Source organism: Mobula birostris, chromosome 12 (assembly GCF_030028105.1).
Source record: "Mobula birostris isolate sMobBir1 chromosome 12, sMobBir1.hap1, whole genome shotgun sequence".
NCBI lineage: Eukaryota > Metazoa > Chordata > Chondrichthyes > Myliobatiformes > Myliobatidae > Mobula > Mobula birostris.
The window spans coordinates 35,411,105-35,433,167 of record NC_092381.1 but is presented as its reverse complement, the minus strand read 5'-3'; the positions used below and the strand labels follow the sequence as shown (position 1 = coordinate 35,433,167).

At 43.8% G+C, this 22,063-nt stretch overlaps 1 protein-coding gene across 1 annotated transcript in view; it reads right to left on the bottom strand.

The window, feature by feature from the left end:
- kiss1ra (KISS1 receptor a) overlaps positions 1-12,149 on the bottom strand; it is a 31,081-nt gene extending 18,932 nt beyond the window's left edge. Inside the window, exon 1 of the mRNA XM_072274812.1 lies at positions 11,915-12,149. Coding sequence (XP_072130913.1) covers positions 11,915-12,149 — 235 coding nt within the window. The remainder of the gene's footprint in view (positions 1-11,914) is intronic.
- Between the last annotated feature and the right edge of the window lie 9,914 nt (positions 12,150-22,063).

Sequence of the window (22,063 nt, the reverse complement as noted above, 5' to 3'; positions counted from 1 at the left end):
AGGGAACGAGATTTCCAGATGGTATGTTGCCTCCCAGGTGCCAGGATTTAGGGACATTTCGAATCGAGTCCATGGTGTTCTTAAGTGGGGGGGGGGGGGGGGGTGAACAGCCAGAGGTCGCTGTCCACATCGGTACTAATGACACGGGTAGGAAAGTTGAGAAGGTCCTGCAAAGTGAATTCAGGGTGTTAGGTGCTAAGTTAAAGGACAGGGTTGTGATCTCAGGATCGCTACCTCTGTCACATGCTTGCGAGATCAGAAGTAGGAAGATGATACCATTTAACACTTGGCTAAGGAAATGGTGCAGGAGGGAGGGCTTCAGATATTTAGATAGATGGGCTCTCTTCCGGGGTAGATGGGACCTCTATAGAAGAGACAGTTTGCACCTGAACTAGCAGGAGAGTAACATCGTTGCAGAAAGTTTGCACTCTGCATGAGAAGGAGGTTTAAACGAGAGTGGTAGGAGGATGGGAATCTGAGTGCCAGAGCAGAGAGTGAAATGGTTGTGGAGAAAGATGTTGTTAAGCGACTTGTACATACAACGTCAGGAATCAAAAGATTGAGCATAGTGGGACTAATGTTCTGAATTATGTATATTTCATTGCAAGGAGTATTGTAGGAAAGGTGGATGAGCTTAGGGTGTGGATCACCAGGTGGATCACTAGCAACCAATCTGGACGTGGGAAGTTTTGAGAGGATGGGACTTCAATCAGAATTAACTTTGGATCATCCAGGAGGTTGAGGGGGTGATAGATAGGACATATAGAGAGGTAGTTACACCAAAGGTGCAGGGTACAGGAAACTGGGTGATAGGAAGGTGAAAGAGGTTAAGGAACCAGTGCAGAGTACCCCTGTGATGATCCCCCCTCAGCAACAGGTATATCACTTTGCCTTCTGTCGGGGGAATAACCTAACAGAGGAAAGTCACACACACAAAATGCTGGTGGAACGCAGCAGGCCAGGCAGCATCTATAGGAAGAGGTACAGTCGACATTTCGGGCCGAGACCCTTCGTCAGGACTAACTGAAAGGCTAAAGGAAAGTCACAGTCGTCGGGTCTCTGGCACTGAGACTGCCCCTGTGACTCAGAGGAGAACAGGGGAGAAGAGGCACACTGTGGTGATAAGGGGACTTGTTAGTTAGGGAAATGGACAGGAGGTTCTGTGGGCGAGAATGAGATTCCCGGATGCTATGTTGCCTTCCAGGCGCCTGGGTCCATCCGGCACGTCTCAGATCAAGTCCTCAGCATTCTTTTCATTCATTCAGGCACAAGATTTCTGGATCATTGGGCTCTCTTCCAGGGAAGCTGGGACCTGTACAGAAGGGATAGTTTGCATCTCAACATGTGGGGGGTCTGTTACCCTGGCAGGAAACTTTGTTAATGCTGAATGGTGGGGTTTAAACTTTTGTTGCAGAGTTTGTTTAAAGTTGCAGAGCGATAGGAATCAGAGTGCCAGAACAGTTATTGGAGAGGTTGTGGAGGCAGATGTTGGTAAGACTGCAGACAAAGTCAGGAATCAAAAGGTTGAGCATGGTGCAACTAGAGTCCTGAGCTGCGTATATTTCAATGCAAGAAGTATCATAGGAAAGGCGGATAATCGTGCTGAAGATGAAGTAGCTGGTTTACAGAGGCAATATATAGTGAGGAGAGGCTGTTGATAGTGCAAAACTGCATCATTACGAGGAATACAGATAGAGTCAGTGCAAACAGGTTTTCTTCTATCGAGGTTAGTTGAGACTAGAACTAGAGGTCTCAGGTTAAGTGTCATTGTCATTATGTGCAGTGTTGTATCAGGTGGTGATCATAGTCTTTCCATGACCATGATAGCTTTTGGCAAATTTGTCTACAAAAATGGTTTACCATTGCCACCTTCTGGACAGTGTCCTTACAAGATAAGTGACCCCAGCCATTACCATTACTCTACAGAGATTGTCTTCATTAGGTTCAATAGGTACATTTAGTGTCAGCAAAATGTATACAATATACATCCTGAAATTCTTTTTCTTCACAAACATCCACAAAACAGGAGTGCCCCAAAGAATGAATGACAGTTAAACGTTAGAACCCCAAAGCCCCCCCCCAGCTCCCCCCTCCCATGCACAAGCAGCAGCAAGGCAATAACCCTCAAACCCCCCCAACATGCAAAAAAAGTCGACGCCTTCTACCGAGCACTCAAGCGTGCAGCAAAGCATCAATAAAGACACAGACTTGCAGTACCCCAAAGACTACTCGTTCACCCACTAACTCGACATACTGCAGGCTCTGTCTCTCCCTGGTAAGGGAAAAAGAGGTGATCCCATTTCACAGCAAGAGGGGAGACATTACAAAACAATTCGCTGATTTATGATGTTAAAAGTCTATTGCATCGCTTTTCCGACTCTACACCCAGAGAGTCTGCCCCAGGGCTCAGGTCTTTGGACACACAGCCCCCGGCCGCTAACCCATTGCCCTCGATGTTCCGTGTTTTCCCGTGTCTTCATGGTGTCCGTGGTCGCATAGCCAGGACTTGTGATATGCACTAGCTACTCATATGGCCATTCCATGAGTTCCCATGGCTTCACGTGATCCTGATCGTGGGTGCTAAGCAGGTGCTACACCTTCTCCAAGGATGACGTGCAGACTAGCAGAGTGAAGGAGGGCCTTACACCTCTTTGGGTAGGGATGTATCTCTACCCCACCACCCAGGACTAAGTGTAAAAGGTGATATACTTAAGAGGAACATGAGGGGGAACTCCTTCACTTGAGGGATGGTGAGAGTGTGGAACAAGCTGCCAGTGGAAGTGATGGTTGCAAGTTCGATTTCAATGTTTAAGAGGAATTTGTATAGGTACACGGATGAGCGGGCTAAGGAGGGCTATGATTCCGGTGCAGGTGGTTGGCACTAGCAGATTAATAGTTTGACACACCTATCCCCTGATATCATCCCCATCACTGTGCTCCTCTTCCTTGACAAACTCCCCCAACCACCTCCCCACTCTTTCCTCCTATCCCCTACCATCTCCCCCACCCTCTCCATCTTTCCTCTGACATCTCCCCCACCCTTACCTCATTTATCCTGACCAATCTCCCCCACCTTCTCCGCCTCCTCTCCCCTAACCATCTCCCCACCATTTCCTTCTCTCCCCGACAAAAACCCCAACCTTTTCAACATCTCCCCGACACCTCGCCAACACTCACCTGCTCTCCGCTGACCATCTGCCCCACCATCACCTCCTCTGCCCTGACCATATCCCCACACTTTCCTCCTCAATTCTGATTATCTCCCTCAAACTCACCTTCTCTCCACAGACCATCTCCCCTACACTCGCCACCTCTTCCCTGACCAATGTCCCCCACTTTCTCCTCCATTCCCCTGATGATCTCTTCACCCTGTCCTCCTATCCTCAGCCATACGCCCCACCCTCTCCACACTTCCCCTGACATCGCTCTCACCCTCACCCCCTCTCTGTTAACCAAACTCCCTCACCCTCCACACCTTTCCCTTGACATCTCCCTCACCTGACCATTTACCTCACCCTCACCTCCTTTCTCCTGACCATCTCCCCAACCCTCACCTCCTCTCCCTGGCCCATCTCCCCATCCTCTCACTTCCTTTGCCGGTACCATCTCCACACCCTTTCCTTCTCCCAAACACTTGCCTCGTCTCCGCCTACCATCTCCCTATCCTCCATCACCTTCTCCTCCTCTCCCCTGACCCTCACCACCCTTTCCTCCTATATCCAGCCATCTTCCCCACCCTCTCCACATTTCCTCTGACTGTATCTCCCACTCTTCTCCCCTGACTGTCTCCCCCATCCTTTCTTCCTCTCCCCAGACCATATCCCCACCCTTTCCTCCTCTCTCCTAAGAATATCCCCCACCCTTGCCTCCTCTCCACTCACCAACTTCCTCACTCTTATCTCCTCTTCCCTGACCAACTACATACTCTTTCCTCCTAACCCCAGCCACATACAGCATAAAGGGTTAAATTGTACCACAGAGCCAAATTCAAAAAGGCAAAGCATGCAGGATAAAAGTGGTGCATTTAAACGCGAGTAGCATTCGGAATAAGGTGGACGAAATCGTGGCGCGATTACAGATTGGTCGGTATGACGTTGTTGGCATCACCTGAGTCGTGGCTGAACGAAGGCCATAGTTGGGAGGTTAACATCAAAGGATATACTTTGTATCAAAAGGACAGGCAGGAAGGCAAAGGTGGTAGTGTGGCTCTGTTGGTAAGGGATGGAATTACATCTTTAGAACAGAAGAAAGATATAAAGCTGCTGCAGGCCCTTTTAGCGGCAAGTAAGGAATCAATCACCAGAAAGTGGTTAAATCCAACATCACCTACATTAGAAGATTGGCGTGAAATCATTTTGGAAATATTTAAAATGGAAAAGATTACCTTCTCTCTGAGAATTCAAAAGGAAAAATGTTATCAAATTTGGAATAAATGGATTGAATTTATAACCCCAGAGCGAACAGACTTTAGATGACTCACTGAATGGTTTATACTGTTTGTCTCACCAACATAGGAATAGTGCTAACGTAAGCACCCTTGGCTCAAATGTTTACTGTTCTTTTTTTTTTTGGAAAATGTGGAATTAACACAAGTAAAGAAAAGATCTGGGGAAATTTTGGACCAGAAAGAAATGGACCAGAAGAGATACATGGAAATTAGTATTCGACTACAATTATTAATATTTTATAACAACTATTATCATTATTTAGTTTAATAGAGTGGAATTACAATTGCACATTAACATCTATTTGAGTGCCTAATTATTTTCTATATTATCTCAACGTGCACTTGTGAATGTACAAATTAATACAGACTTAGTCACATAAAAATGGAAAAGGTTATATATTTTTAAAAATAGTTTGTATATTACTTGTGAATACCTTATCCAAATAAAAATAAAATTTTTTTAAAAAGGAATTACATTATTAGAAAGAGGTGGCATAGGGTTAGAGAATGCTGAATCTTTGTGGGTGGAGTTAAGAAACTGCAAGGGTGAAAAAATTATACTGGGAATCATATACAGGCCTCCAAGTAGTAACCAAGATGTGCGGCTGAGATTGCAAAGACAGCGGTAATAAGGGTAATGACACAATTGTAATGGGGGACTTCAATATGCAAGGGGATTGGGAAAATCAGGTTGGTGTTGGATTGCAAGAGAGGGAATTTGTTGAATGTCTACAAGGTGGCTTTTTAGAGCAGCTTGTGCTTGAGCCTACCTGGGGAAAGGCTATCTTAGATTGGGTGTTGTGCAATAACCCAGATCGTATTAGGGAACTAAATGTAGAGGAACCCCTAGGAGGCAGTGATCATAATATGATTTAATTCGTACTGCAGTTTGAGAGGGGCAGGCACAAGTCATATGTATCAGTATCACATTGGAATAAAGAGAATTGTAGAGGCATGAGAGAGGAGCTTGCCCAGGTGGTTTGGAAGAGGATACTGGTGGGGATGTTGGCAAAGCAGAGATGGCTGAAGTTTCTGAGAATAGTTCACAAGGCACAGGATAGATATGTCCCTCGGAGGAAGAAGTTCTCAAATGGCAGGTGCAGGCAATCTTGACAAGGGAAGTTAAGGACTGCATAAAAGCCAAGGAAAAGCATATAATGTAGCAATAGTGAGTGGGAAGTTGGATGATTGGGAAGCTTTTAAAATCCAACAAAAGGCAACTAAAAAGTGATAAAAGGGAAAGGATGAAATATCAGGATAAACTAGCCAACAATATAAAGTAGGATATTAAAAGTATTTTCATTTATATAAAGAATAAAAGGAGGATGAGAGTTGATATTGGACTACTGGAAAATGATGCTGGTGAGGTAGTAATGGGGGACAAAGAAATGGCAGATGAATTTAATGGGTACTTTGCATATATCTTCTCTGTAGAAGACACTAACAGTGTGCCAGAGGTCCATGACTGTCAGGGAGCAAGAGTGAGCGCCATTGCTATTACGAAGGAAAAAGTGTTAGGCAAACTCAAAGGTTTTAAAGCAGATAAGTCACCTGGACTACATCCCAGAGCTCGAAGTGAGGTTGCTGAAGAGATAACGGATGCACTGGTCATGATCATTCAAGAATCACTTGATTCTGGCATGGTTCCAGAGAACTGGAAAATTGCAGATATCACTCCACTCTTTAAGGAGGGAGGAAGGCAAAAGAAAGGAAATTATAGGCCAGTTAGCCTAATCTCAGTGGTTGGGAAGTGTCAGAGCCCATTATTAAGGATCAGGTTTCAGGGTACTTGGAGACTAATGATAAAATAATTCAAAGTCAGCATGGTTTATGTCATGGAAAATTTTGCCTGACAGATCTGTTAGAGTTCTTCAAATAAGTAACAAGCAGGGTGGATAAAGGAGAGGACAGTGGATGTCATTTACTTGGATGTTCAGAAGGCATTTGATAAGATGCCAAACATGAGGCTGTTGAAGAAGATAAAATCTGAAGGCGTAACAGGAAAGATACTGGCATGGATAGAGGAATGGCTGCAGGCAAGAGACAGCGAGTGGGAATAAAAGAGGCCTTTTCTGGTTGGCTGCCAGTGACTAGTGATGTTCCTCAGGGGTCAGTAATGGGACCACTACTTTTCACATTGTTTGTCAATGATTTAGATAATGGAATTGATGGCTTTGTGGCAAAGTTTGCGGATGATATGAAGATAGGTGGGGGAAGGGTTAGGTAGTGCTGTGGAAGCAATGCTATTACAGCAGGACTTAGACAAATTGGAAGAATGGGCAAAAAAGTGGCAGATGGAATACAGTGTTGGGAAATGTATGAAAATGCATTTTGGTAAAAGGAACAATAGTGTGGACTATTATCTAAATAGGGAGAAGGTTCAAACATCAGAGGTGCAGAGGGACTTAGGAGTCCTCGTGGAAGACTCCCAGAAGGTTAATTTACAGGTTGAGTCTATGGTAAAGAAGGCAAATGCAATGTTGGCATTCATTTCAAGGAGAATAGAATATAAAAGCAAGGAGATAATGCTAAGCCTTTATAAGACACTGGTCAAGCCACACTTGGAGTATTGTCAACAGTTTTGGGCCCCATATCTCAGAAAGGATGTGTTGTCATTGGAGAGAGACTCGAGGATGTTCACAAGGATGATTCTGGGAATGAAGGGGTTAACATATGAAGAGCTTTTGGCAGCTTTGGGCCTGTACTCACTGGAATTTAGAAGAATGCGTTGGGATTTCATTGAAACCTACCAAACGTTCGAAGGACTAGATAATGTGGATGTGGAGAGGATGTTTCTTCTGGTGGGGATATTCAGAACTAGGGGGCACATCCGCACAATTGAGGGATGGCCTTTTAGAACAGAGGTAAGGAGGATTTTATTTAGCCAGAGAGTAGTGAATCTGTGGAATGGCCTGCCACAGACTGCGGTGGAGGCTAAGTCTTGGGTATACTTAAGGCAGAACTTGATCATTTCCTGATCGGTCAGGGCATCAAAGGATATGGCAAGAAGGCAGGTGCACAGGGTTGAGTAGCCATGATGGACTGGTGGAGCAGACTCAATAGGATGAATCACCTAATTCTCCTATTACGTCTTATGGTCTTATGGTCTTGTGTCTCCTGCCCTTTCCCATGACCATATACCCCACCCACATCTCCACGTCCCCGACTATCTCTCCCATCCTCACCTCCTCTCTCCTGATCAACTCATCCTTTCCTCCTATCCCCAGCCATGTTCTCCACCCTCCCTAACTTACCCCTGACCACGTACCCCACCCATGTCTCCTCTTCCCTGATCAATACTCTCAGCCCTGACCATCTCCCCCACTCCCTCCTCCTCTCCCCACACCAACACCCCCCTACACTCCCCTGACCATATCACTGACCAACGCCTTCTCTTCCCGACCATCTCCCCACCCTTCCCTCCTCTCCCCAACCGTCTCCCCTACACTCGCTACCTCTTCCCTAACTGTCTCACCACCCTTTCCTCCTATGCCCTACCACCTCCTCCAGACTGTCTACCTCTCCCCTGTCATCTGCCCAATCCTCACCTCCTCTCCCCTGACCAATATCCCCCACCTTCTCCTCCACTCCCCTGATGATCTCCCCTCCAGGTCTTCCTATCCTCAGCCACATGCCCACCCTCTCCACCTTTCCCCTGACATCCCCTCCCCACCCTCACCCCCTCTCCGTTAACCAAACACCCCCACACTTTCCACTTTTCCCCTGACATCTCCCTCACCTGTATTCCCTGACCATTTACCTCACTCTCACCTCCTTTCTCCTGAACATCTTTCCAACCCTCACCTCTTCTTCCGGGACTACCTCCCCCACACTTGCTTCCCCTGACCATCTCCCCCACACCCACCTCCTCTCTTCTGATCAAGCTCCCCACTATTGCCCTCTTGTCCCCTGACCATCTCCCCACTTTCCTCCTTTTTCACCCTGGCCATTTCCCCAACCCTTTCCTCCTCTCCACTGATGATCTTCCTCTCATTCATCTCCTCTCCCCACACTATTGCCCACATACTCACCTCCTCTCTCCTGATCAATCACCCACCCTACCTTCTTGTCCTCTCCCCATCCACCTCCCCCATCCTCACCTCCTCTCCCCTGAGCATCTCCCCAACTCTCGCCTCCTCTTCCTTGATCATCTCCCTCACCCTCGCCTCTTAGAAACATAGAAACATAGAAAACCTAAAGACAAATTAGCTCGTTTCTATTCACATATAAGCCCAATTTGTGATAGATGCCATTCTGAAGTTGCTTCCTTGACTCATATGTTTTGGTCTTGCCCTTTCTTGCATAAATATTGGAAAGATATCTTTGATATTATTTCTACTGTTTTGAGTATTAATTTACAACCACACACTGTTACTGCAATTTTTGGGTTACCAATGATGGGAGATAGTTACTTATCCCCTTCAGCCTGTCGGATGATTGCTTTTTCAACATTATTGGCTAGAAAATTTATCTTATTGAACTGGAAAGAGGTCAATCCCCCTACTACATTTCAATGGTTTTCTCAAACTATATCTTGTTTAAATTTAGAGAAAATTAGAAGTGGCATCTCCGACCCTTCGATTAAATTTGAAGAAGCTTGGAGACCATTTATTCAACATTTCCAAATGATGTAGTTTGACCTTTTCAAAGCCTTTTTTTTTAACTTAAAATACATGGATAGAGGAGTGGAGTTAATGACGTTAATGATTCTATCCAATGTAATATGTTAGCCTGTCTTTTTTTTTCTATAGTTCTGTTTTTAATTTTATTTAGTTTAGGTTAATATCGCTTAGTTTAATTAATATGTCTTTTTTTTCTTTTCTAATTGGGGGGGGGGGTTAGTTTTTTCTCATTTATCCCTTTACCATGTTTAATTATATTTAGAGTTTGGGAAACTTTATATATCTGTATTATTACCAATGTTATATTTGCAATGTCAATTATTAATAATGTAATCCCAATCTCTGTTCAGTAATACTGTTGTTATGTTTATAATTTTGAAAATTAATAAAAAGAGTGGAAAAGAAAGAAACATAGAAAACCTACAGCACAATACAGGCCCTTCAGCCCACAGAGTTGTGCTGAACATGTCCCTACCTTAGAAATTACTAGCCTTACCTATAGCCCTCTATTTTACTAAGCTCCATGTACCTATCTAAAAGTCTCTTAAAAGACCCTATCATATACGCCTCCACCACTGTTGCCGGCAGCCTATTCCACACACTCACCACTCTCTGAGTGAAAAACTTACCCCTGACATCTCCTCTGTACCCACTGCCCAGCACCTTAAACCTGTGTCCTCTTGTGGCAGCCATTTCAGCCCTGGGAGAAAACCTCTGACTATCCACACGATCAATGCCCCTTCTCCCTTGCCAATCTCATTCACCTTTACCTCCTCTCCCCTATCCCTATCCTAGCCTCCTCTCCCTTTACCATCTCCCCCACCCTCACCACCTCCCCGCTAATCTCCCTCACATTTGCCTCCTCTCCTCTGCCCGAACACCCTCACTTTCTCCGCATCTCCGCCACCCTTAACTCTCCCAACCCATCTGCCCCACCATCAACACCTTTCCCCTGAGCAACCTCCACCTTTCCCCTGATCCAACAACCCCTCCTTCTCCTCCTCTCCCCTGACCATCTCCCCCTCTCTCTCCACTTGTCCCTACCCTCACCCGCTCTTCCCTGAAAATCTCCCACACACTTGCCTCCTCTCCCTTGACCTCCTCTCCCACACTCACCTCTCCTCTCCGCTGTCCATCTCCCCAACTTATACCTCCTCTCCCCTGACCAACTCCCCCATTCTCTCCATCTTGCCCCTACCTGCACCTGCTCTCCCCTGAAAATTTCCCCTCCTCTCCCACCCTCGTCTCCTCTTCCCTGACCATTTCCCAAACCTTTCCAACACTCCCCTGTCATCTGCCCCACACTTGCCTCCTCTCCCCGACCATCTTGCTCATCTTCACCTGATCTTGCCCGATCAGCTCCCTCACACTCATCTCTTCTCCTTTGACCAACCCTCTCCCACCCTCGCCTCCTCTCCCCTGACCATATCACCACCCTTTCCTCTTCTCCCCATACTATCTCTCTCATACTCACCTCCTCTCCCTTGACCATCTCCATACTCTTTCCTCCTATCCCCTGCTATCTCACCCACACTCTACCTTTCCCATGTCATTTCCCCCACACTTGCCTCATCTCACTTGACCATCTCTCCCACCCTGGCCCCTCTCCCCTAACTATCTCCCCACACTTTCTACCTTTCCCCTAACATATCCTCAGAACTCTCCTCCTCTCTACTGACCATCTCCTATACCATCATCTCCTCTATCATGACTATCTCCCCCACCCTCACTTCTTCTCCCATGACTATCTCCTTCAACCTCAACTCCTCTCCCTGACTGTCTCCCCCACCATTGCTTCCTCTCCCCTGACCATCTACCCCACTCTCTCATCTCCCCTAACCATCTCCCCAAACATTGCCTATCTCCCACACCATTGCTTTATCTTCCCTGACTATCCACCCTATCCTCTCATCTCCCCTCACCATCTCCTACACCATCATCTCCTCTCTCCTGACCATCTCCCCCACTATCATCTCCTCTCTCCTGACCACCTCCCCCACCTTTCCCTCTACTCTAACTATCTCCCCACCCTCAGCTTCTCTCCCATGACCATCTCCCCCACCATTGCTTCCTCTCCCCGACCATCTACCCCACTCTCATCTCCCGAACCCTTGCCTTCTCCCACACCATTGCTTTATCTTCCCTGACTATCCACCCTATCCTCTCATCTCCCCTGACCATCTCCCTCACCTTCACCTCATCCGCTGAACACCTTCCTTGCCTATGACTAACCCCTCCCACCTTTTCCATATTTCCTAACCTCTCCCACGTTCACCTGATCTCTTCTGACCATCTCCCCCACAGTTGCCTCCTCCACCCTGATGATGTCTTCACCTTTTCTTCCTCTCCCCTGAGCACCTTCCTTGCTCTTGCTTCCTCTTTTCTGACTACCTCCTCATACTCTGCTCTGCCTCCTGAAGCAACCTCCACTATCTTCTCCTCATCTCCCCAGACATCTCCCTCAACCTTTCCTCACTTCCCCTGACATCTCCCCACCTTATTGTCCCATTCCCAGACATCTCCCTCACCCTTTCCTCACTTCCCCCGACATCTCCCCCACCCTCACTCCTCTTCCCAACCTCCCCAACCCTCTCTATCTTTCTCCTAATCAACCACCCCCCACTTTCTCCTCCTTTCCCCCGGCCACCTCCCCACTGTCTCCATCATGCCCCTGACATCTCCCGCACTCTCGCATCCTCACCCCTGACCATCTTCACTCTCTCCGCTCATCTGACCATCTCGCCTCCTATAGCCCGACAACGCCCCCCCCCCATCCTCGACTTTCCGGACGATCTTCCCCGCCCTGTCTGACCATTGCTACTTTTCGGGCGCAGCCGATACTCACCGATGTAGAAGTTCGTGGCCGTCTTCATCTGCGGATGTTTGCTAATCACGTGGATGACCAGGGAGTTGCCGACGAGCCCCAGTAGTAGGATGAGAGCGAGGAACAGCGGCACCAGCCAGGCGTCAGTTAGCAAGGGCAGCACCCCGAGCTCCGTGCCGTTCGTGACAGAGGTGTTCAGCCCGGAGATGGAGTATGTCCCCGGGAGTACACCAGGGCTTCCAGTAACGGGCTCCATCGGTCACCCCTGCCGCCAGGTCTTGGGTCTCTGCTGTTGTCCTTACCGGGAGCTGATGCTGGCAGTTCAGGGGCTCTGGTTCTGCCCGTCCCGGGGGGCTGGCCTTTTCCTACCGGTACCGGGAGTTCCGAACTTTCTGCCTTTACCCAGAGTTGTCAGTACTGAAGCTATCGGCACCGGAGATACTGCTCTCGCTGTGAGTGCCGGCACTGATCAACCCTGTTGATACCGGGACTGACAACCTTGTCAGTACCGGAGACTCTAATCTCCCTGCCACTACCAGAGACCCTGATCTTGTCGGTACCTGAGCTCTGATCGCTCTGTTCCTACCAGAAACTCAGATCAGTGAGATGCCGATTTTAAAAGCACATTTGCCTCTAATCTTACTCTCCATTTGTCAGTAACAAGGGCTCTGATCAACCTGCCCGTAGCAGCAAGGTTACATCTCATTCGCCCAGCGGTACCGCTCTCTCACACTACCTGGATGCGGGGTACCTGGTTTCTGAGCCACGGGTCTGCTCGCCGTCGCTAACGGGCTTTGATCCCCGGCTCTGCTCGCCGATCTCTTTATAGATCGCACTGGTGACAACACGTGGGAACAGCGCAGAGAGCGGCAGCGTCCAGGACTTCTCGGCGTCCTCTTGCATTTTGGGAGATGTGTTCCTTTCCGACCAATGGTGACCGAGGACTGGCCGAAACTTGCACCTGTCCTTTAAATTTCATCAAGTTAACATCTGAACCCAGCAAACTTGACTATTGGAAACTCTGAACTATTGTGCACTATGTACAGTAAGTATAATTGGGATTAGCTTGTTGTTGACAGGAAAGAGCCATCCAGACAGACCACTCCATGCATACATTCAGTGCCACTTTACTAGGTACACCTGTAACACTACTCATTACTGGAAGAATTTAATCAGTCAATCATGTGGTAACAGTTCAATACATGAAAACATGCAGACATGGTCACAGAGGTTCAGTTGTTGTTCAGACCAAACATCAGAATGGGGAAGAACCGTGATCTAAGTGACTTTGATTGCTGATGCCAGACAGGGAGGTTTGAGTGTCTCAGAAACTGGTGATCTCGTGGGATTTTCACACACACACACACACACACACCAGTCTCTAGAAAGGTGTGAAACACACACAAAACAAATCCAGTGAGCAGCAGTTCTGGAGGCAAAAGCACTGAGAGAGGTCAGAGGAGAATGGCCAGACAAGTTCAGGCTGACAGGAAGGCAACTGTAACCCAAATAACCACACGTTACCAAAGTGGTGAGCTGAAGTGCATCTCTGACTGCACAACACATCGCACACTGAAGTGGATGGGCTACTGCAGCAAAAGACCATGAAGAATCACTCAGTAGGTTTCCATCTACTGTGTGCAGAGGTTCATGGAATTATGGGATATGGGGTTAGTGGAAGAAATTGGCACTGAGGGAAAAGGTCAATCATTGACTGACACAATAAGTATTACTCAAACTGTTCTGACAAATCATCTGAAACATAGAGTCATAGAACTCTACAGCACAGGAACAGGCTCTTCAGCCCATCTAGTCTGTGCCAAATCTGACCAGTCCCATCGACCTGCAGCTGGTCCACAGCCCTCCATACCACTCCCATCTATGTACCTATCCAAGTTTCTCTTAAATGTTGAAATTGAATCCATATCCTTCACTTCCACTGGCAGCTCATTCCACACTCTCAGCACCCTCTGAGTGAAGAAATTCCTCCTCATATTTCCCTTAAACATTTCACCTTTCACCCTTAACCTATGACCTCTAGTTCTAGTCCCACTCAACCTCAGTGGAAGAAGCCTACTTGCATTAACTTATCTATACCCCTCATGATTTGTATACTTCTGCCAAGCCTCCCCCCATTCTCCTACGCTCAAGGGAATAAAGTATTAAGCTATTCAACCTTTCCCTATAATTCAGGTCCTCAGTCCTTGGCAACATCCTAAATTTTCTCTGCACACTTTCAATTTTATTGACATCGTTCCTATAGGTAGGTGACCAAAACTGCACACAATACTCCATATTAAGCCTCACCAATGTCTTATACAATTTTGACATAACATTGCAGTCCTGTACTCAGCACAGGATGTCAATGTGCCAAAGACTTTTATTTTGTGACCACCAGCCCCCCCCCCCCACTTCAAGGAATGAGGGATCTGTATTCCCAGATCCCTCTGCTCTACTCCACTGCTCACCATGTAAGTTTTGATAGCCTTCCTCACTGTCCACTCCACCCCCAATCTTGATGTCATCTGAAAATTTGCTGATCCTATTTACTACAAAGTACATTAGCACCCAGATCACTGATATAGATGACAAGCAACAATAGAACCAGCACCAACCCCTTCAGCACACCACTAGTCACAGGCCTCCGGTCAGAGAGGCAACCATGTACTATCACTCACTGGCTTCTCCTGCAAAGCCCATGTCTAATTCAATTTACTACCTCATCTTGAACACCAAGTGACTAAATCTTCTTGATCAACTTCCCATGTGGGATATTATCAAAGGCCTTGCTGAAGTCCATGTAGACAACATCCACTGCCTCTGGTGATTCCCTCAAAAAATTCTATAGAATTGTTTAGACACAACAAAACATATTAACATTACAGTATTTCTCTTTTTGCAGGTATCTCCTGACCTGAATAGTGTTTCCAACAATTATTATTTTTATTTTAGATATTCTAAGACCATTAGGAACTGTTCCAGGCATCACAGCAATTTTCAAAAAAATCACTTTCCTTTCAAAAATAAATAGACAACTGAAGACAATGTACTTTCCATTTGACATATTATCTGGACAATTCTTTTGTTCAGTGAAATAAAGAACTCAATTTTCCATAAGCATGGAGTACAATACACATTTATGTGCCTTCATTTGCCATTGAATAATGAGTGGGTTACATTTGTGAAGATTCAGACACCAGGGAACAATCACTATTCAACTGCTTCCCCTTTGTGCATTCTCAATACTCAAGTATTTTTAGTTCATACTTATAGCTTTTAAGTATCATAAAGACTAATATGTGTAACTACTACTGTTCAACAGGAACTACTACTTTCCACATGCTAGTTGCTAATATTCCTTTACACCATCACTCTTAAAAGTGCTATATGGTGCATTGTCCTAACTATCTCAAAATGCTCTGATATCAGTTCTAAACTATCAATATTTATCTTTGAACATAGAACAATACAGCACAGGAACAGGTCCTTTGACCCACAATGTTATACCAAACTAATTAAACTCATAATAAAACATTTAACCAACCCCTTCTGGCTACGTGTGGCTATCCAAGAGCTCTTAAAAGTCTCTGTACAACACCAGCAACATATTCCAGCTACCTATCATCCTCTGTGTAAAAAAAATTTGCCCTGCAGAAATCCTCTTCAACCTTGCCTGCTCTCACCATAAATTCATGTGCTTTGATAATATACATTTCAATGCTAGGAAAATGATACCAGTTGTCTACTCTAAATAGGCTTCACAATTTATGTCAATGTCAATAAACCTGACTCTGATTTTGATCTTATAAACTTCTCTGGGTTCTCCCCTCAGAATCTGTAACTGCAGAGAATAAGGCTCAAGATTATTCAACCTCTCCCCTTAGAACGTTCCCTCTAATCCAGGCAACATCCTGGCAGACCTCTTCCATACCCACTCCAAAACCTCCACATCCTTCCTTTAAAGGGATGACCAAAACTGAATTCAGTACTCCATGTACCGCCTAACAACGTTTTCTATAGCTTCAATACAGCTTCCTTACTCTTATACTCCATGCCTTAACCAGAGTTTTATAAAGTTGGAACATAACTTCCTGACTCTTGAATTTGATGCCTTGACCACAAGCATGTCGTACATAATTCCACCCTATCAACCTGTGCAGCCACTTTTAAAGATCTCGCTATACATTAGTGATGTTAAATATCTTAGAAGTCTCTATTATATTGTTCCTTTACTTTTTATTTCCCATGGCATTACCTGTCACCGCCAAACTGTACTTCATTTCTATGCCCACTGATCTATATTTTGCTATATCCTTCGACAATCTTCTACACTCTCCACAGCTTTAACTTCATCAAATACCAAGGGTATAATCCCATCAGGCCCACAGAGTCTTGTCTCCAGTAAAATTCTTAGTAACTACCATCATTATTTCAGGTCAAATCTATCTATGCTGGGGTATTTTTACAATTCTTACCAATTCTACCTTATTTTTTATATATCCAAATTGTAAAACATGTCAGGATCTGAACTTTCTGAATTTCTCCAGCTTTGTGTGTGTTGCTCCAAATTCCAGCATCTGCAGTCTCCTGTGTCCCCATAGTTTCAAGTCAGATTAATTTGTGACTTAAAGGAGAACTTGCAAGTGATAAAATTCCATGGATCTGCTACCCTAGTTTGGAATGGTATGTACAAATGGTATATGGTAACATATATGTACTTTAATAATAAATTTACCTTGACTTTGACCTTGAACCTTGTCCTCTTAAATGGTAGAATTTGCAGGTTTGGGAGCTACAGTCATTGAATCATAGAACACCACAGCACAGAAACTGGACCTTTCATCCATCCAGCCCATGCCACCTGATCTTCTGCCTAGTTCCATCTGTCTGCCATCAGACCGTATTCCTCCACACTCCTCCCATCCATGTACCTATCTAAACTTCTCTTAAATGTTACAACTGGACCTGCATCTACCACCTCCACTCTCACAAGTCCCTCTGGATGAAGAAGTTTCTCCTCAGATTCCCCTTAAATATTTTACTCTTCACTCTAAACCTACAATCTCTAGATCTTGTCTCTCCCAACCTGAGGGGGAGAAAGACCGCCTATATGCCTCCATAATTTAGTATAATGCCATCAGATCTTCCTTCGTTCTCCTGTGCTTCAGGGAATGAAGTCCTAAACTGCTCAACCTTTCCCTGTAATTAAGATCCTCAAGCAACACCTCTTGTAGAAGTTTTCTGCACTTTTTCAAGCTTATCAATATATTTGTTGCAGCTAAGTGACAAGCACTACACACAGTACTTCAACATCTTATAGAAATTCATCATTACCTCCCCAACTCCTGTACTTCGTGCTGTGATTTATGAAAGCCGATGTGCCAAAAGCTCCCTTTATGACCCTGTCTACCCGTGTTGCCACCTAATGGTCAAATACCCAGAGATTCTTCTCTCCTGTTATCGATTTTTTTTGCTCATTTAATTATTATTATAATTCTTCTCTTGTATATGCACAGTTTATTGTCTTCTGCACTCTGGTTGAAAGTCCTAGTTGAACAGTCTTTCACTGATTCTGTTATGGTTAATATTCTATAGATATATTGAGTCTGCCCAGAAGAAAGTGAATCTCAGGGTTGTATATGGTGACATACATATGTACTTTGATTATAAAACTTATTTTGAACTTTGCCACTTTCGAGGAATTATTGACCTGTATTCCCAGGGATCTTTCCTCTACCATACTCCTCAAAGCCCTACTATTCACTGTTTAATTCCTACTTTGGTTTGTCCTTCCAAAGTGCAATACCTCGCACTTCTTTGAATTAAATTACAATGCTGTCAAAAAAAAGCCTCTGCGAGCTTCTGCAATATAATTTCTCATATTTAAATTGGAAGTGGTTCACCACCAACCATCCAAAGAATCCTGAAGCGCTGTCATTATGATCTCTAGTAAAGATATCTTGTCTATTCTGTATTTTTCCCAAGTACATTCCCTTCCCTTTTGGCAATGCTTTCAGAAGCTAAAAAAAATGTGTCAGCACTGTGTAGGAGGTTTCACAATAGATTTTTTCATCTTTTAAGCAATAGACACTGCCAAATTTCTGAATTTTTGAAACATTTATAAACCAATGAAAATGCTGATGCATAAAAAGTCTTTAATACAATGGAGAATAAGACACCTGAAAATGTGAGTGATTATAAACTTTAAGAAATAAATATAAGAAGAATTCCTATTTAGAAATATGATTAACCATTCTCATTAGGTTCACTCATGATTAATGGATTTCATAGGTAGAAGGTGCTGAAAATAAGCAGCAAGTCTGTCCCATTAGGTCACTAAGTTAAGTCACATTATAGTCAAGATCCCATTGTCGAATCCAGGGAAGAGAAGCTGCTCAGAAACACAAGAAATTCTGCAGATGCTTCCTGAAGAAGTGTCTTGGCCCAACATGTCAACTTTTAGTCCATTACATCGATGCTGCCTGAATTGCTGAGTTCCTCCAGCAATTTTTGTGTGTTGGTCAGGAGCTGCTGCTTGAAACATTCCCCTTTTTCCATTTCACTGGCCAATAGAACCTCTGGGTAATTCTGCTAATTACTTCAATAAAATCTTCATTTTGTTTTGGGTAATCATGACGCCATTTGTTTCCTGTCTACTTTCCAAAGATGTACAGGTGGTATTAGTAAGTTGTGGAGATGCTATGTTGGCGTGGGAAGCATGGCAACACTTCTGGGCTGCCCAGTTCAATCCTCGCAGATTTGATTTGACACAAATGGCTCACTTCACTGTATGTTTTGATGTTTCAATGAACATGGTGACAAATAAAGCTAATCTTTATAACACTTATGAAGTATTTCGTTTAGCACTGGAGTTGTCAAGGCATGGGAGGCTATAGACCAAGTATTAACAAATGGGATTAATGTTGATATTAAATAGCGCCTGATGGATGTAAGGCACATTATAGCTAACCTGTATATGTGCTAAATGAATGTACAACTATAATAATGTGCCTGGACATTTACAGTATTTTGACACACTGGGCATAGTTTCTTTTGTAACATTAGTCCATGTAGTGAATGTAGTTGTGCCCCAAGAATGCAGAGGAAAAAAAACAGAGCTAAAATATTAAACAGAAAAGTAAGAGTTTCAGCGGGCGCAGTATGCCTGAATCCTTCTGCCAGTGCCATCAACTTTGCCTCTCCTGTAAACCGATACTTTACTAATTAAAGATTCTTTACGTGTTATTTTGCTTTAGGTGATCCCAACCGAAGCTCACTTTATTCCCAGTTGTGTAATTATAGATAAAGTAATGGAACTTTCCGTCAAGAAGTAGAAGTTCAAATAGAATGCAAAAGTCTATGTTCAAAAATTAAACTTAATTAGTATCAGTCACTTCAAGTTTACTGAGGTCTTTGTTATAAGTTAGCAAATGTCCAATTAAAATACAAATCTCAGCCATATCTATATATTGACAAAAAACAGCTTCAATGATTCATTTGATTGATCCGCATAAAAAATAAACTAACAACAATAAAATCAAAGAACCTTAAATTCAGTCATTTATCTGGACTAAATACCAATTTGATAACTGCTGTGAGTGGAAAAATAATTTGATGTATTAATATATTTTAAGATTATATAGTCTGACAAATTATTGGTAAGGAATGAGTAATTAAATTAAAACAAAGTGCAATCTACACTGTCAGATTTCAAGACATTAGTATAAATGTTTGCTGCCTTAGATTAATAAAAGTTTGCATGATGTATGGCGTGTATGTTGGAGATCATTTGTAGTGTACAAGACTGTTGTCAGCCTTGAACCTTCACATACAGAAGCAGTGTAGCTAACAGAAGGAAGGAGCTAAACTACAGAGGCTGAGGAAGTGTAGTGGGTGAGTGAGTGTGGTTTCCAGGTTATTTTTATGAACCTAAGGAGTGCAATACGGCCATAACATTCTGAGAACTGCAGGATCTGAAACCAGTCTCCAAATTGACACTTCATTAATGTAATGAATAGCGTAGCTATTGTCAGTTGATCTGTTTGTTAATATGAACATGGGACTGCATTTCTCAAAGGCACTAGTTGAGGGGAGAGTAGTGGTGAAGCAATCAGGAAATGAGGTGGGGGGGTGGTGGGAGTGGTGTCAGATGGATGTTTCTGTCCTTTCCAGTTCCTACCGTTAATAAGAGTACCTAAATTTCCTCTCACTTCTCATTGTGTGGGTACTACATTACCTTGTTTCCAATCCAGTCAAACCTCCCCATAATGCAATGATGCTCTTATGATAACTAATATGACTTCAAAATAAGAATCGTTCATGAGAATAATCTCAAGAATGAAAGGGTTAACATAGAAGGAGCGTTTTCTGGCTCTGGGCCTCTGTGTGCTGGAATTTAGAAGAATGGGGGAAGAGGAAATCTCATTGAAACCCATCAGATATTGAAGGGCCTAAATAGCGCGGACGTGGAGAGGATTTTTCCCATAGTGGGGAGTCTAGGTCCGGAGGGTAGAGCTTCGGAATAGAAGAATGTCTCTCTAGAACGGAGATGAGGAGGAGTTTCTTTAGGCAAAAGGTGGCGAATCTGTGGAATGCATTACCACAGATGGCTGTGGAGGCCAAGTCATTGGATATATTTAAACTGGAGGTTGATAGGTTCTTGATTAGTAAGTCTATCAAAGGTTACGGGAGAGGAGGCAGCAGAGTGTGGTTGAGAAGAATAATAAATCAGCCATAATGGAATGGCGGAAAAAACTCAATGGGCCAAATGACCTAATTCTTCTCCTGTGTCTTATGGTCTAATGGACTTTGCAAATCTTAATTTTGGGAATGAATATCACAGGAGAGCTTTTTGTAGTTCATCATGAACCATTTGAATATTCCCATCAATGTCAATTTGAATAAGTGTAGCTAGATTATCTTTCATATTTACTATCACCTTCTCATGAGCAATCAACAATTCTCGCCTTGCTTGCCATACCCAGATTTTCAAAACAGGCTGGACTACACTTCTGTTGAAGTAATAGTCAGGAGAAATTAGAGAAGTTAGGACAGGAATTCACATGAAACTGGTGTTCAATAAAATGCTTAAATTCTTACTCCCATTTATAAATCCTGCAAAGCTGTAATAGAAAAGTCAAATACCCTGAGCTGACATTTACTGTGTGTGAAAAATTCCAAACGCTAGACGTAAATGGCATCAAGTAGTAAAATATTGTTTATTGATTCAACATAATTTCAGACTGAAATATCACAACTGAAAATCATTATTAAGACATTATAGCAACCAGTCTTCATTAAATCTGTTTCAACTTGAACATTACTGCCATTCTATAATGTCAGTAACATCTCTCTAGGTTAAAAAAAGCTCACTTAGCATCAGAATTAACAATAGGACAGTGATGAAGATGGAACCTTCTTATTTAAAAATAGTTCTATAGATAACATGGGATCGGCTTTCAACACAGACAGAATCCAAATCAACCTCTCTCATTTTTGCTGAACCATTGTTGTACAGTCAATAATTCTTGGATGAGAACATAAGGCACAGGAGTAGGCCATTCAGCCCCTTATGCCTATTCTGTCATTAAGATCTTTTACCTTGGAACCGCTTTCCAACATAAATCCCATAATCCCATTATTCCTTGAGTATCTAAAGATCTATTAAACCCAGATTTAAATATATGCAACAACTGAATTCCCACAGCACTCTTGGGTAGAGAATTCACCGCCTGGGTGAAGAAATTTCTCTTCCTTAATGGCTGTCTTAGTTTGAGATTGTAACACTTGATTCCAACCACCCCATCCAGGGCAAATATCATCCTTACATATTCCCTGTAAAGTCCCATAAAATATTTTGTATATTTCAATTAGACAATGTTTCTGTTTTTATGAAGTCAATAGAATCTAAACTCAGTCTGCATTTTTTTTTCCTCATATGATAACCAAGCAGTTCAGAAATCAACCTGGTAAACCTTTAGTGCGTTCGCTTCGTCATCTTGCCTTAATTGTAGAGTACCAGAAAATTGTAGATAAATGGTGGACTCCAGTTAATTGAGCCATCAGTTAACTGGGACAGATCAAAAAGATCAAAAACTAATTGAGAAAATGTACAAGATTCCCTTTGTTTATTTGGGACACCATACCTCTGTATTGGGACAGGAGACTGTT